Below are 15,696 nucleotides of genomic sequence, written 5' to 3'. Positions count from 1 at the left end.
CACTGTAAATCATTCGGAAATATGTGATCGACACCTTGACTCTTTAGTAGAAAAATGCCCCATGTTTCTTATTAGTTGAGATGAAAATGCGATGCCATTTTCCGATTTTCAAAATACCTGAAAGTACATACAAGTACATACAGACACTATATTTTTGACTGTCAGCTATATTTAAAATACATTTTAAATTAAAGAGAGACTTCTCTTTAACTGTTCAACCTTGTCATAGTTTTTAAAATGGATGTTTTTGGACTTAGTCTTGGTCTTGTCTCAGTCTTGGTCTTGACTCCCAAAGGTCTTGGTCTCTGTTAGCACTGGTCTTGGGCGAGTCTTGGTCTCGGGTAGTGTGGTCTTGAGCAAAGCACTACTAACCAAGTTTTCATTTTTGAAAAAAAAAAAAATGTGTGTGCGTTTTAAATACTTGGATAATATACAATATAAAACAAAATTCCTTGCTGACAAGGTAAAGAAGCAACATTCTCTTTTTTTGAGACAGCATGTGAGGACCATGTAATAAGCGTACTATATATTGTAATAGTGATTACAGGTCAGCATGTACATATATTTTATTGAGTCTAAAATTATATACAAATATCAGACAAACAGAGCTGAAGCACAGTAAAGAAATGCACAAAACATCAGCAGATCTAGAATCAGCTTTTATAAGTTAATTTGTGTTTTGACTTTATAGGGATAACCATCTTGATCTGGTACATTCTGGCATATGTTATTTACATTTTGCCCAAATAAAACATAGATTATGTACAACATAAAAAACAGACATATACAGTACATCAGCAAGATTGTTTAACTTACATATTGGAATAAGGAGTCCTAATAACATTCAGTCATTGAGGTTCTCTCCTCATTCCGTCTTTACATTGTCCAGTTTTAACAACTCAAGAGAAACAATGCACTCTCTTTTTGTATATTTTATAATTCAACATTCCTGCATTTTATATTTTGGACTCGGAGGCAAAGCCGGGTGATGAACAAGTACGATAATAACACTCCGACATTTTAGACGATTTCTAAGAAAGGTCTAAATACACAAATGATACGCCTGACTGCCACGCTGGTTATATCGGTATTTTTGTATGAAAGACATCAATATGCAGCTTATTTAACTCTTTAACATTAACGTTAGATCTGTAAACCACAGAAACCTGAAAGTTTGTGCAATTGGATGTACTGTATGTGTTTTTTACGTCTTGAGCCTCTGAGTCTATGGGACGTGATTATTGGTTACTGTCACTTCCCCCCCTCTAAACTGCACCATATAAACAGTACTGGGCCAGTACTATTGAAGGTTTCTTTCCTGGCCCACTGGTTTCCATCATTGAAGCGTTACCTCCGCTCCTTCTGGTCACCAGAGTTCACACGTGGACACCACTGACCTCCCCATTTAGGCGCCAGCAACGCACCTTCTTCCTGCTCCGTCACTCACTCATGGTTTCATTTATCTGTTTGAAAAGCGAGGGGTAGTTGATTCCCTCTAGACGCTGGATGACATTGAAGAAAACATAAAAATCGAATTTTAGACTAATTAGAGAAATCACCCGTTAACTGTTAACTTAAAGAAAGGTAATGATAATCATGAAAAAGTGAAAAGTACTACATTGGTACAGTGGACCGCTGTAGTTGCGGGGGACAGGGACCAGGCCAGACAGTGAATATAAAAATCTCCGGATAAGTGATGCCTTTTATAATTACGTAGAATTTTTTTTTTTTTAACTCCCCAAATTCTTGAATAAGCGGGTACAAACTAACAGTGAGTAGTTTGGGGGTTGGAAAAAGAAAACAAAAACAAAAAAAAAACATTGAAAAAGTATCCGCAAATAGGTGAATCTGTGGGTGCCAAACCGCGAGTATGCAGGGGTCCACTTTATGTCATTATTATAAATACAATTAAAAAAATACAAAGTTCAAAATATCTTGATTACATTTAACATAATTTACTACAATAATATTCACACCTTAAAATCTAATACAGTATATCAAAACCAAAGACAAATTAAACTCTATCTGCGCTGACTCCCTATTTGATGTACTACAGATATCGCTTCACTGTAAAATTTAAAAAAAGTCTACACACCCCTATTCAAAAGCCAGGTTTTTGAGATATAAGAAAATGAGAACAAAATCAATAATTTAAAAACGTTTTCCACCATCAATGTAAACTCTACAAAACAATTTCAAAATATATTTGAGGTAAAGTAAGTAAAAAATACACAACTGAGATAATGTGGTTGCACAAGCGTGCACACCCTCTTATCATTGGAGTTGTGGCTATGTCCAGCATTGACCAATCACACAGTCAGCACAAACCTGCAAAAGCCTGAAGGTATTGTGCTAACACTGACTGGCATTTGGAAATGTTCTTAGTTCCCTCATCTTAAATAGGGCACCAGTTCAGTTCCATTTCCAAAATTTTGCAAAAACACACTTGAAATCTCCTAAACGCAGATGGCAAAATGTGGTACAGTCCGATGAAACCAATGTTGAACTTTTTGGCCATAATTTCAAAATGTATGTCTGGTGCATACACAATACTGCTTATCACTAAAAGAACACCATCCCTTCAATGAATCATGGTGGTTGTCGGATCATGCTCTGGGGCTGTTTTTCATCATGTAGAACTGGGGTCTTCGTCCAGGTGGAGGACATTATGAGCAGACCAAAATGGCAGTCAATGTTAGCACAAAACCTTCACGCTAGAAAAAAAAAAATGTCAGCAAAAGCCTACTCCAACAACTGAAATATAATTAGAGGCACTTTAAATGGTGGCACGGTTGTGCTGACTCCCTATTAACATGAGTTAATGTAATTGGTTCATTTTGTACACAGCCACAATCCCAGTTCTAAGAGGGTGTGCACACTTGTGCAACCACATTATCTTAGTTGTTTATTTTCACTTCCCCTTTCAAAATTATTATATATTTTCTTTCAATTGAGTTGTACAGGTCAGGTTATAGATCATATAAATGGTGGAAATTTTTTTTGAAATGATTCATCTGGGTCTCATTGTTTTACAACAGAAAAACCTTGGACTTGAACAGGCGTGTGTAGACTTTTTATATGCACTGTATGATGAGTGTGCAATTAATATGTCACATGATTTCTAGTATCTTCCAGATACACAAATGTTTGTGTGTCAGGCGTCTTCCTACCTGCCTCTGACCAGCAGGCCAGTCAGGAAGAACTCACTTTGCCAGATGTTCAAATGGCACACTGACCTGCAGGTAGGAAAAAAAAAATTAGAGTCTTCAATTTACCTACCATGCATGTTCTTTGGGATGTGGGGCGAAACGGGAGTGCGCGGAGAAAACCCTCGCAGACAATGGGGAGAACACGCAAACTCCACACAGCCGAAGAAAATGATGTGACTTTTGTGAAGTAACTTTTCTGTCAAAAGTCAAACAGCGCATCATATTGTCTGTATGCAAACAAGGACTCTGGACAGTGTAAACTAAGCTTGCTCGCCCACACAGTGTGGTGTGTACCAATGACTGCCTCTAGAATTTGGGAGTAGAAAGAATGAAGTCTGGCAACAGTCCTGACCACAATCCGAGTGAACACATATGGGACCGATTTGGGCTGTTCATGCTACAGTGATCAGCACGACAACACGATGCCATCCCACAGCAGTGTGTGACCAAGCTGCTGACCAGTATGAAAAGAAGATGCCAGGCTCAAGTGCACAAGTGTCAAACTACCTCCACACTGAGTTTCTCCACCCATGACATGATCAGCTAGGTTGGACTACACTTGCTGAAAAATCATGCAGAATCACCCACATCCCATGAGACACAGGGGTGTCAAACTCATTTTTGTTGCGTCCCACGTCATAGTTATGTTTTCCCTCGGAGGGCCGTTATGACTGTGAACCCATATAATGTATGATCGCCTGATATTACATATACACCCAAAAAATGGATGGATAAACAGTTTTGAAATCAGAAGCCAGGAAAGGGTGGTTGGTCAACTTTTATTCAGTTTATTTTGAAAGGGGACATTAGGTTGATGCGCATGATTTGCATTTGCGGGGCACATAAAATGATCTGGTGGGCCAGATCCGGTCCCCGGGGCTTGGGTTGGATACCCGTGGTATAAAGTACACTGGAATTCTTGATCCTTGGGGTATTTTGACAAAAAACATCACAGCCATCTTATTAAAACACCGGGAACAATTTAAAATTGTGAACAAAATAAAATTCACAGAATTAGCAACACGTCTTGTTTCTTCCTTGTTGCCGGTAAGATTACAGTCACCAAATCCACCAAACAAGGGTCACGTTCTAAATGTCTTTTTTTAACCTGTGGTCAGACTTGCATGACTCCTCCTACCTGCGATGCAGTGATGCGTGACTGGTCGAGGCGCGCCGAAAGGTCACCGGCGGACACGTTGGCGGGGGCGCCGCGATGAAGCCTCATGGCCACTTTGCGCTCTCGCTCGACCCGTTCCGCTCGACCGACCTGAGGAGAGCGGTTACCTGCGTGCAATCGCCTTCAATTAATAACAAGAAAATAACAGTACAACTCACCTCCCACACAGTGACACTCGCAACTGTCCTAACCTGACTGCTGGACGCCGCGAGTGACCGCTTTAGACTGAATGACGTCTGCTTCGTTTTTGACTCGGTTGGCCGCCGAAGGTTTGGGTCCAGGCGGCAAAGCTCGACCTCCGGCGACTCTCTGGCCTTCTCCCGCTCGCTCCTCTTCGTCTTTTTCCTCCTTTCGTTCTATATCTCCATCTTCGGCCGTCCTGCTGGCCCCCTGTAACACGGCAGCTTGAAAATCCCAACTTGACCTCTATAAAGCACTTTTCATAAGGAACTGGTCACACTCACAAACTTGAGCATGCTCCAGTCAAAGACGTAGTCATAAGAGAAGCCCTGTCTGTGGAAAAGGTTCCTGAAGAGCTGCCTCAGGTACGAATAGTCCGGCTTGTCGTCAAAGCGCAGAGATCGACACAGGTTCAGGTAGGTGGAGAACACAGCTGGCAGACAAATAGGAAATTTCCAATACCAAAAACAGAAATTGGCAAGAAATCATTTTCCAAATAGGTTTTTCATTGGAAATTTAGCTGAGAAATTTTGGCACTGAGATGAATTTAATATCTGTACAAAGAAGGCGAGAAGCATTGGCTGACCAACTAACTGCAGAGCGCAAATAGACAATCAGCCATACTCATATTCACATTCATTTCGTCTTTAATTAAGATGACATGCATGTTTTTGGAATGTGGGAGGAAAACAAAGTTCCCAAACCACACAAGCAGAGGTAGAACATGCAAGCTCCACACGGGAAGCCCAGACCCGAGATTCGAACCCAGAACCTCAGAACTGAGGAGCCACTAGAAACCGCTGGCATCTGTTTTATATATGTATTATATAAATGTAAAATATATTTTGATTTATTTGGGAATATTCTTTAATCAAGTCCAATAAATGCATGGACGCTGACTAGAATGCCATTGATGACTTCCTATCATATACATCTTAACACTTTTGTAGTATTTATTTTAAACTCGCACAGGGATTCACAAAGCATGCTACTAGTGGTCCGCGGGCTCCTCTCTGAGAGTTACAGAATCTCCGGTGGATCTGGGTATGAATGGTTGCTTGTCTATATGTGCCTTGCAATTGGCTGGCGACCAATCCAGGGTGAACTGAGCCTCTCGCCCAAAATCAAGCCGGGACAAGCTCCAGCTAACCTGCAACCCAAGTGAAGAAGGCTTAAGAAATGCTTTTAGGCGATGACATGAGATCATAGTAACATTGTAGCTTTTTTAGCCATCTTTTTCTCAGAATAAGCTCTGATACTACTATTGAGCACAACAGAATAAGCAGAAAACATGCCTCCTTTAGGTCCCCCGGCTTGACTTGACTGTTATTGTAACTTTATAGTTTAAGCCTAGCAAATCCTGCTATTGAGTTTATTCAAATCCCCGCAATCCCTCTCATGCATTACTCACAGGGGTAGCCCTTGCACAGCACCTCAATGGGAGTCGACATTTTCTTTTCACTGATGCGTTCATACTTCTGCCTCTTGGTGGCGGCCTTGAGCCCCTGCCAAGGCAGCGATCCCAGGTTGAAGTACATCAGGACGTAGCCCAGCGACTCCAGGTCGTCTCGCCTCGATTGCTCTGCGGAAGAAGAATGGACACTGCAGCACAGAGCGGACAATAATGTGGCATCGCATCAAGATTCTTCACTTGTACCTAACGATGCGGACAATGGGTGTGTAAAGCAGGATACACCTGCACAAGGGACCTCTCTTTGCACATTGCAGTGGCGGGCCTTGCAAGTGACGGGCCTTGCATTTGATACTTGGACTTTCAGCGGGGAGTTACATGACGAAATCCACCTGTTAATACCACTACTATCACGTTGCAATTACAGAAACGATCAATAACGCTGAAAAAAAAAGCGCAATATAACGGCCACAGCAGTCCTGAATCAATATCGAATAACAGGACAAAAATATTCAAAATATGAATAAAATGTATCTCTCACCAGAGATGCTGATTATTAAGTGCATTAATGTGTGCATTTCCATACAGATGTGTTTTGCTAGTCGAGATGTCTAACAAGTTTTGCTCCGACCAATCAGAGGACAGAAAAACACATCAACGAGGGCCGGCTCACTTGCCTTGTGAGGATGAATTTGAAATCTAGTTGGTCAAGGAAGCTGTCCTTTTGCCAGTATACGTTTAAGCTACATTGGCAAACACTACTGATTCTGAAGGCCATGCACAGATTAGATTGACATGGCGACAAACACCGGCTGAAAACTGATTTGGACAAAAAGACATCCACATACAAGTACAGGAAACAGTGCAGCCAAGAGAAACCCCATGAAAGAAGAGAGTCGACTGTTGCGGAATACATTCATACAATTTCAGGTAACAAATATTAGAATTTAGTTTGAATACTGTATGTAGGTCAGTGCTTCTGATGGTGTTTGGGCGAGCTGGTATATTGTGTCTTACCAATGCCCAAGTGGGTGTTGATAGAAGCGTAGCGGGCGGTGCCAGTGAGGTTTTTGTTATCTCGGTAGGGAATGTGCTGGTGCGTTCGGGCGTCGCGGTATTTCTTCGCCAGGCCGAAGTCGATGATGTAGACGAGGTTGCCCTTCTTCCCAAGACCCATCAGGAAGTTGTCGGGCTTCACGTCTCTGTGGATGAAGTTCTTCAGGTGGATGTATTCGATCCTGCTGATCTGGTGCAGACATATGCAGCTTTAAAGTAGAATGCAGGTTGGACTTAACATCCGTCTGTCCGTCTATCCATTTTCTATAGCTTGTCCTCATTAGTGTCGCGGGCACCTGGTCAAGAAGTGGGGTTCTTCCACTAGATCAGGCATGTCAAACTAATTTTGAGGGCCATTAAAACAATATAAATATTTACTCGCCTCCTCGTATTATTACATAGACACAACAAAATGATGTATAACTAGCTTTGAAATCAGACGTTTAGGATAGTTTGTTCAACTATTGTTCAAGTTACTGTAAAAATGGGTTTGGTAACAAAAATTGCTTTAATTATCTCAATATTATTATTATTATGTTACTCATTTTTACATTTCACATTTTGATACAGATCTGAGCAAGAATTGTGGAAGTTGACACACATGATTTGCTTTTGCGGGCCACATAAAATGACGTGCAGGGCCGGATATGGCCCCCGGGCCTTGAGTTTGACACCTGTGCACGAGCTAGAAGAATGTACATAATCCACAGTGTCCACAAGTTGTCAATCATACCACAAAGTAAGTACATCTGTGAGTAAATTCAGACATGATTATCATTATTGCAGTATCTATACGTTTTGTGACATGTTTGTGCTGGGAACGTTTTCAAATGTAAAATGTGTGCCATGGCTCAGTAAAGGTTGGGGAACACTGCACTACGCCAATGTGGTGCATGAACTGAACATTGGTGGGGGGAGGGGGGGGAGGGGGGCGTTCACAAAGTGCCGTGTTTGTGTTTGACCAAGGGGCAGCACAGTGGGCAGGTGGTTAGCACATCTGCCTCACAGTTCTCAGGTTCAGAGCTTAAATCTCAACTCTGACCTTTCTATGTGGAGTTTGCATGTTTTCCGCGCATGCGTTAGTTTTCTCCGGGTACTCCAGCTTCCTCCCACATTCCAAAAACACGAATGCTAGGTTGATGACTGTGTCCGCTTCGCCTCCCACCGAACATATCAGCTGGGATAGGCTCCAGCTCACTTGTGGTCCTAATACGGACAGATCCTATAGAAGATAGACATAAATGTTCGAGCACAGTGTAGTGTAGTAGTCGTCTGACTACCACGCAAGCAGTATGGGTTCAGAATGTGAGTGAAAACAGTTGCACCGATTCGAACCCCCAACTTACGATAACCACTAGGACCACTCTGCCACCTTATATTGCGGCCTTTGGTGGAAAAGGTTTGGACAACCCCGACCTATACACTGTGAACACTTAGAACTTAAATTACGTGTTGATTTGTGAGTGTGAGAAAGTAAAAGGCAAACAACTTGCCTTTGTTTGCGCTTTGGCAAGACAAAACAATACCTCTAACCCTCATTGTTTTTCACCCTTGACGAAGGTGATAAATCGTCAATTTGCTTGGGCACTCGACTTAGAAAGAGACTGATTTAAATGAGTCATAATTGAGTTGAGTAAAACAGTTGTCATTGATTGGGATTGAGACAAAAGACAAAAAGAGGTCATTAGAACAAGGTGACTTGAGACAACAGAAAGAATGATAAACCTCCATCCATCCATTTTGTATAGTGCTTGTCTTCATTCCGGTCACGGGTAACTGGCTTATCCCAGTTGACTTTTGGCAAGAGGGGTGTACACCCCAGACCGGTCGCCAGGCAATCGCATGGCACAAATACTGTAGACAAACAACCGTCCACACTCACAGTCACACCTACGGACAATTGAGAGTCTTCAAAATGAACCTTGTTTTTCGTATTTGGGAGGACGCCGAGATGCAAACCCAAGACCTCCTGACTGTGAGGCGGATATGCTAAACACTTTTCTGCCCAGAATGAAAAAAAAAGAAGTAAAAGAAAAATTACAACGATAAAATAAGCCTTAAGAAGCTCTTAGACAACACTACCAGTCAAGCCTTTTTTAAATTGTTGAGAATATTGAAGGGATGAGCCCTGTTTCAATAGCAGAAACAGGCTTCTTGGGTTCAGATGAGGATTATTCCCAAGTCATTTTCATCTGAATGATCCAATTAGTTCCAGGCTAAAAATAGCTTCAGCTATTTTATCAAATTCTGTGCAAGTCTGAGGTCGACTTAGGGGTATCCCATCAGCCACAAGCTCTGATAGAGGACTTCAAACTTTACTTACGTCATAATTAAAGAGAATCGAAACAGGGAAAATAAAACAAGCTCTTTAGTCGTAATGGAGACGTTTGAAAGGATTCTAAGATCCATTCATGGTACAGATGCTTTGACCCTATTTCGGGACTATTTCAGATGCTTTGGGACTATTTCGGTGAGGTCTGTCTGGCTCACCATTTGATCAGCTAGCAGCAGGACGGTTTTCAGGCTGAACCTGCGGGAGCAGAAGTTGAACAGGTCCTCCAGACTGGGGCCCAGCAGCTCCATGACCATCACGTTGTAGTCGCCCTCGGCTCCACACCATTTGATGGACGGGATACCAACTGTGGAGAGGGAATACAGTGTTGCTTCTTTCCTGTCGTGAGACACCCCAATATGTTTCACGAGAAGTTGTAGCACTGATGATAACGCCTCTCCTATTTTTTAAGATTAAAGTAAATGGGTGTAGACTGCACACCGAAATGTGATTGGCCCTCAAGATGTTCCTCATTGGGGTTGCTGGAGCCTATCCCAGCTAACGCTGGACTAGTACTAGACTATAAACAACGCTTACATTCACACCTATGGGCAATTTAGAATCTTTAAGGAATCTAAAATGCATGTTTTTGGAGTGTGGGAGGAAGTGACAAGCCAAAACCCACGCAAGCATGGGGAAAACATGCAAACTCTACATAGGAAGGCCAGAGGCAAGATTCAAACCTCGAACCTGTGAGGCAAAAAAGGGGATCATGCTCTGCTTCAGTATGACAAAGTACATGTTGGCATTCAGGGTTCCCTCAGTGAACTGCAGTGCCGGCAGCATTCATGCAGCCACAGATGATGACACTCCCAACGCCATGCTGGATTGTACGCAAGACACACTTGTCTACCTCACCTGGTTGATGCTTGATATCATCACAAACAACAACCGGTACCGGGCCGTGAGGCATTTGTTACCAGGCCGCGGAGAAACAATGACCAATTTATATAATTTCTGTTGTATTGCAATTCGCGTGTCAATGTGTTTTATTTAGAAAATTGCCCGGATCTTCTGCACCGCATGAGCTGCGCGCCCCAATTGACACGTCGAGACTGCACAGAACGCTTCTGTTGGCGGTCTGAGCGGGCTGGCTCACGGCGGGATATATATATATATATATATATATATATATATATATATATATATATATATAGAGAGAGAGAGAGAGAGAGAGAGAGAAAAAGAAAAATGAAAAATGCAGACTCCTAACCAGGTTGGGGAACACTGCAGTATAGAGTAGGCCATCTCTTTGACATGAGGTGCCGTATTGAATTTCCAGAGACCAGTATGACACCGTGTGAGAGCAATAACACCAAATTTAACGCGCCCGTTCCCCATTCGCAACCCAAGACTTTGTAATACTAATGAGTCACATGACACCAGGGAGAGAAAATGGCCAATTGGGCCCAATTTGGTCATTTTCACTTAGGGGCGTACTCACTTTTGTTGCAAGGTTTTTTGTGGCTGTGTGGGTACGGTAAATTTGCACTGTTATACAAGCTGTACACCGACTACTGTATTATTGTTGCAACATGTCATTCCTTCAGTGTCGTCGCATGAAAAGATATATTAAAAATATAAATAAATGATTAAATAAATAAAAAAGATCTTTGCCAGCCCCTGGATTGCGGATTGCAGTCACAACCTGGGAACTATCACATGCCAGTCAAAGCTTAACTGACCTCTGTGAGCCTCACCTCCTCCCTGCATCATCTTGTAGAATTTACTCTCAATGTGGAGCTGCGGATGTTTGGTCTTGACGCATTCCAGCTTGATGGCGACTTCCTCTCCTGTGGCAAGGTTGGAACCTAACGAGAAGCAACAAGCTTCACACTGAATCACATGAATGCACGTTTAATCGTGCACTGGCAATAATAAGGGGGAAACTCTTACCAAGGTAAATGTCTCCGAAGGATCCGCTCCCTATCTTCCTCCCGAGGCGATACTTATTTCCCACTCTCAACTCCATGGCTACTGACTGCTCCGACTCACTGAAACACACGCACACGGTGTCATTCTTCACTGGTGATCAGTCGAGAATAAGGACACACTGCAAGCTTAGAAGTCAAGCCGAAGAGCCTCCGAGGGTGCTTACCAAATAATGTAGAGCAGGAATGACACAGTAAAAAAGAAACTTTTATCTTCTTTTAAAAGGAACTTTACCCTGTCTTTAGGTCTGTCTGCATCCTCATAGGACAATCACAAGCATCGTAGTTGCATAACATGGAGAAAAAGCAATGATGATATTTGAATGAGTCATTTTATCTCCGCCCTACGCGCAAGCAGAAGGTGGGATGGGCAGCTTTATTAACATGCTACTGTACATTAGGACTATTAACCTAGTCTCATAATAACCACTTCACACGTCCAAGTGACTGTTTACCACTGAAAGTTCCCCCAAGACAAGATTTGGTAAAACAAATAAAAAAATAAAAAACAAACACTGCTTCTTCCTGGAATACGCTACAATAAATAGACAGTTGACCAACACCATTATTACCATGTACCATTCCAATAATATGACCAAGAAATATTTCTGGTTTCGCAACTGTTTCTAGTTGTTATGTTTATTTTATGGAAAATCAATCTATCACAGGAGCAAATGTGAAATGTTATCTAACCTTCTACTGTATTACAGAAGTCACCATGTAAGTAAAAGTTTTTTTTTTGTTTCGTTTTGTTTTATTTCATTTGTTTGTTTTGCTACACTGGACATGCAGACATAAGGGGACACATATACATATACACACACACACACACACACACACACACACACACACACAGTCATTCAATACTGATGCTCAGTAGAGCATGACGACACACAGCAAGCTTCAAAGTCAATGCTAAGAGCCCCGAGGGCTGCTTTGCAAACAATTTAAGAGCAGCAAGAGAGAGTGAAAACCTAACCAAAGGATGTTCATCCTCTCTGTGCATATTCATAAGACAATTACAAGTTGCGTAACATGAACAGGAAGAACAGCATTAATGATATTTGAATGAGTCACGTTATTCCTCGGGCAGCACGGTGAGCACGTCTTGCCTTGCAGTTCTATGATTCAGGACTCAAATCTCAGCTGCACGTTCCAAAAACATGCATGTTAGGTTCATCGAAGACTCTAATATTGCTCGTCGGTGTGAATGAGAGTGTGAATGTTTGTTTGTCTATATGTGCTCTGCGATTGGCTGGCAACCAATCTAGGGTGTCCCCTGCCTCTTACCCAAGTCAGCTGGGATAGAGTTCAACTCACCCGTGACCATGTGAGGATAAGCGTGACCAATAAGGGCGGGTTGTGATAGGTTTATTATGGCCTATAGATGCCACAAGAGGGCAGCAAATAACTACTATTGAAACTCCTTAACTCACTTCATCATAGTTCTTTGGCACCACTATGCCACAAGAATAGGTTTATTATGGCCTATAGATGCCACAAGAGGGCAGCAAAGAACTACTATTGAAACTCCTTAACTCACGTCATCATAGTTCTTTGGCACCACTCTGCCACAAGATGGCGCCAAAGCAATACTGTTATTGCTTTAGCCTGAGCACAAAAACAAGGTGAGTTTTGCAGGCTAACAACAGAGGATAGGTTAAAAATAATCTGCAAATATGCAGGGAAACAGCATAGTTAGTATATATATATATATATATATATATATATATAGAGAGAGAGAGAGAGAGAGAGAGAGAGAGAGAGAGAGACAGAGAGAGAGAGAGCATATTTATATTACTAGCAGCAGTCCCCAACCGTTTTTTGCGTCACTGACTGGTTTCGTGTCAACACTTACAGAAAGATAGGCAGACAGAGACAAATAATTAGATGCACATCTCAATATTCCGCTGAATGTAGTTGTTGTAATTACTGGAAGCCTTGCAACCAACTGGTCCCATCTTGGGGTAATCTTCTTTCCTTGTTTAAAAAAAAACAACAACAACAACAACAACTGCAAAGTGTTGTCTGGAAATACCAGGTCCTCGGACTCTAGTATGTGTCACAGCAGCTTTGATGAACTAGCAACAAAACCCTAATAAACAGCCAATATTGTCTTTTTTTTTCTTTGATCTTGTAGGCTCTTCTTCTGTCTCATTATTGTTTCCTTTGTTTGAAGAAGGTCTTCAAAAAATATATTTTTTTTTTGCTCAGTCTCTGTAAGGCCAGGTACCAAATGGTCTGAAGCCCGCTAGGACCTCTACTGTATATGAAATGGATGGATGGATGGAGGTTATTTCCCCTACGCCACAAGAGAGCAAATGTGAAATGTTATTTGACGTTCTATTAGTCAGATTGTAAGGAAACTATAGCTTTTTTTTTTTTTTTTTTTTTTTTAGGGGGGGGGGGGGTCATTGCTGCAATGTGCACGCAGTCATAAACACACACACACACACACACACACAGTGCTGCTGGTGCTGCACATTGGCTCAGCCTCTTCTCCACTGCCAGTTACACAACTGGCTGACAAGGTGTTGCAACAAAAGCGCCGCAACGATAGCAGGATGTAATATTAACGCTGGACACACACACACGCACACACGCACACACACACACACACACACACACACAGTAAGTAGTACGTGGATGATCTCACCGGTCGTCTCGGCCGATGCTTCGGTCTCACTAGGGAGCCCCGGACAGCGACGTACACTCGCGGCTCGTTGTCCTCGCTAGACCCGAGGCTTCCTTCGAAGATTCCCCCATTGTTACGATGTTACCGTGTGAGGAGGAAACGAGCGCAGGACAGACACGAGTGTCCCTCCACTTTCCTCCTCCTCCTCTTCTTCCTCACGCCCCCACCCTCTCACTTCACGTCAACTGACTATGATGTCATCCGTTTGAGCATGAATGGAGAACGAGGCACATTCAAACCAAACACATGTACTGCTGTACACAAAATAACTCCCTTAACTAACCATAACAGAGCATAATACAGCATTATAAATGCCGGGACGGGACGGGACGGGACGTGGGTTTTATCATTGGATTGTCCTCGAATGTCACCCCGAGTTGGCAAAATAGGTAAAACATCTCCATCTAGAGGACATTAGTGGCAGTGCAGCGACCACACCTGAGTTAGTATAGTAGCTGAGGAGTAAAAAAATAATAAAATAAATAAAAAGAAAAACAAACAAACAAAAACAATATGACAATTAAATATTGCATCGTAGTATTTCCTAACCTTTATTGAGCCAAAGGACACATTTTACATTTGAAAATTCCTCATGGCAGACCACCAAACAAAAATTTCCACCACAAGTGGATACGCGTGTATCCACTTTTACAAACTGAAATCTGACTTTTTAAGTTTCTTTTGGAGTAATGGCTTCTTCCTGGCAGAGTGGCCTTTCAGCCCATGTCGGTACAGTATTCGTTTGACTGTGGAGAATAACATACTCTTACCACATCTTAAGGGTCATTTGCTTTTGCTCTTGGGTTGATATGCACATTTTAGACCAAAGCACATACGTCTCTCGGACGCAGAACCCATTTCCTTCCTGAGCGATATGATGGCCGGACATTTCCATGGTGTTTATACTTATACGTATAATTGTTTGAACAGATGAAAATGGCACCTTCAAGCATCTGGATATTGCACCCAAGGATGAAGAAGACTAGTGCAAGTGCACAATTCTCTTCCTGATAGCTAGGCTGTTTTCTTTCATTTCCCATAATACACAAAGAAGCACTATTTCAGCTGTGCCTATTTATGTCTAATTAACTCAAATGTTGTCCATAAGCCGGTCAGAAGCTTCCAGAGACATGGCATCATCTTGATTTTCCCAAACTGACTTCTAATGTTGAAGAAAAATAATGAAAAAATGTCTAAAAATATCCTCATCCAGGCATTTAGACAATAGAAAAAAAAATGGTAATCCTAATTGACTAAACCAGGAAACGTTTAGTCTGATTTTATGTCAGACAGTGAGGGGGGTGGGACAGCCTTTTTATCTGGTGTACTGTATTTAAACATCAGGTTTCAACTGTAAATATCCAAAGACCAGACAAATGAAAAATTCACTGAAGTACAGTAACCAATTATTTTTACTTTTTGACCACGCATGTTTTTGGGATGTGGGAAGTACCCCGCCTCCTGCCCGATGATAGCTGGGATAGGCTCCAGCACGCCCGCGACCCTAGTGAGGAGAAGCGGCTCAGAAAATGGATGGATGGATGGACTTTCAACCATTGCCAAATATCAACTAGTTAGAGAAATGTTTCTAAGCAAATAAGCTAAAGCTCAGTGACAGAACTTTCCAGTGTTAAAAAAAAAAAAAAAAGTGTGTCATTTGTGATGTTACACACCAAAATCAAAGACAATTTCTGTTTAAAAACTA

The 15,696-nt window shown here is 42.0% G+C and overlaps 1 protein-coding gene across 2 annotated transcripts; it reads right to left on the bottom strand.

Annotated features, from left to right (window-relative positions):
* Positions 1-648: 648 nt before the first annotated feature.
* On the bottom strand, positions 649-14,149 carry csnk1e (casein kinase 1, epsilon). 2 transcript variants are annotated; one of them, XM_061706319.1, is made up of 11 exons: positions 13,953-14,149; positions 11,262-11,359; positions 11,051-11,176; positions 9,524-9,672; positions 6,995-7,223; positions 5,978-6,148; positions 4,851-4,999; positions 4,578-4,776; positions 4,348-4,493; positions 3,171-3,236; positions 649-1,502 (listed from the first exon to the last, which is right to left on the bottom strand). In XM_061706319.1, the coding sequence occupies exons 2-10, from the start codon at positions 11,335-11,337 to the stop codon at positions 3,204-3,206; spliced, it is 1,278 nt and encodes a 425-aa protein (XP_061562303.1). In that variant the 5' UTR covers positions 11,338-11,359; positions 13,953-14,149; the 3' UTR covers positions 649-1,502; positions 3,171-3,203. The 2 variants fall into 2 exon arrangements, with proteins under 2 accessions (XP_061562303.1, XP_061562304.1); XM_061706320.1 differs by having other exon boundaries at positions 11,066-11,176.
* Positions 14,150-15,696: the final 1,547 nt, after the last annotated feature.

This window comes from Phycodurus eques, chromosome 19 (genome assembly GCF_024500275.1).
Source record: "Phycodurus eques isolate BA_2022a chromosome 19, UOR_Pequ_1.1, whole genome shotgun sequence".
In the NCBI taxonomy this organism is placed as follows: domain Eukaryota; kingdom Metazoa; phylum Chordata; class Actinopteri; order Syngnathiformes; family Syngnathidae; genus Phycodurus; species Phycodurus eques.
The sequence above is the reverse complement of the archived record's forward strand: the minus strand, read 5'-3'. Positions and strand labels throughout refer to the sequence as shown.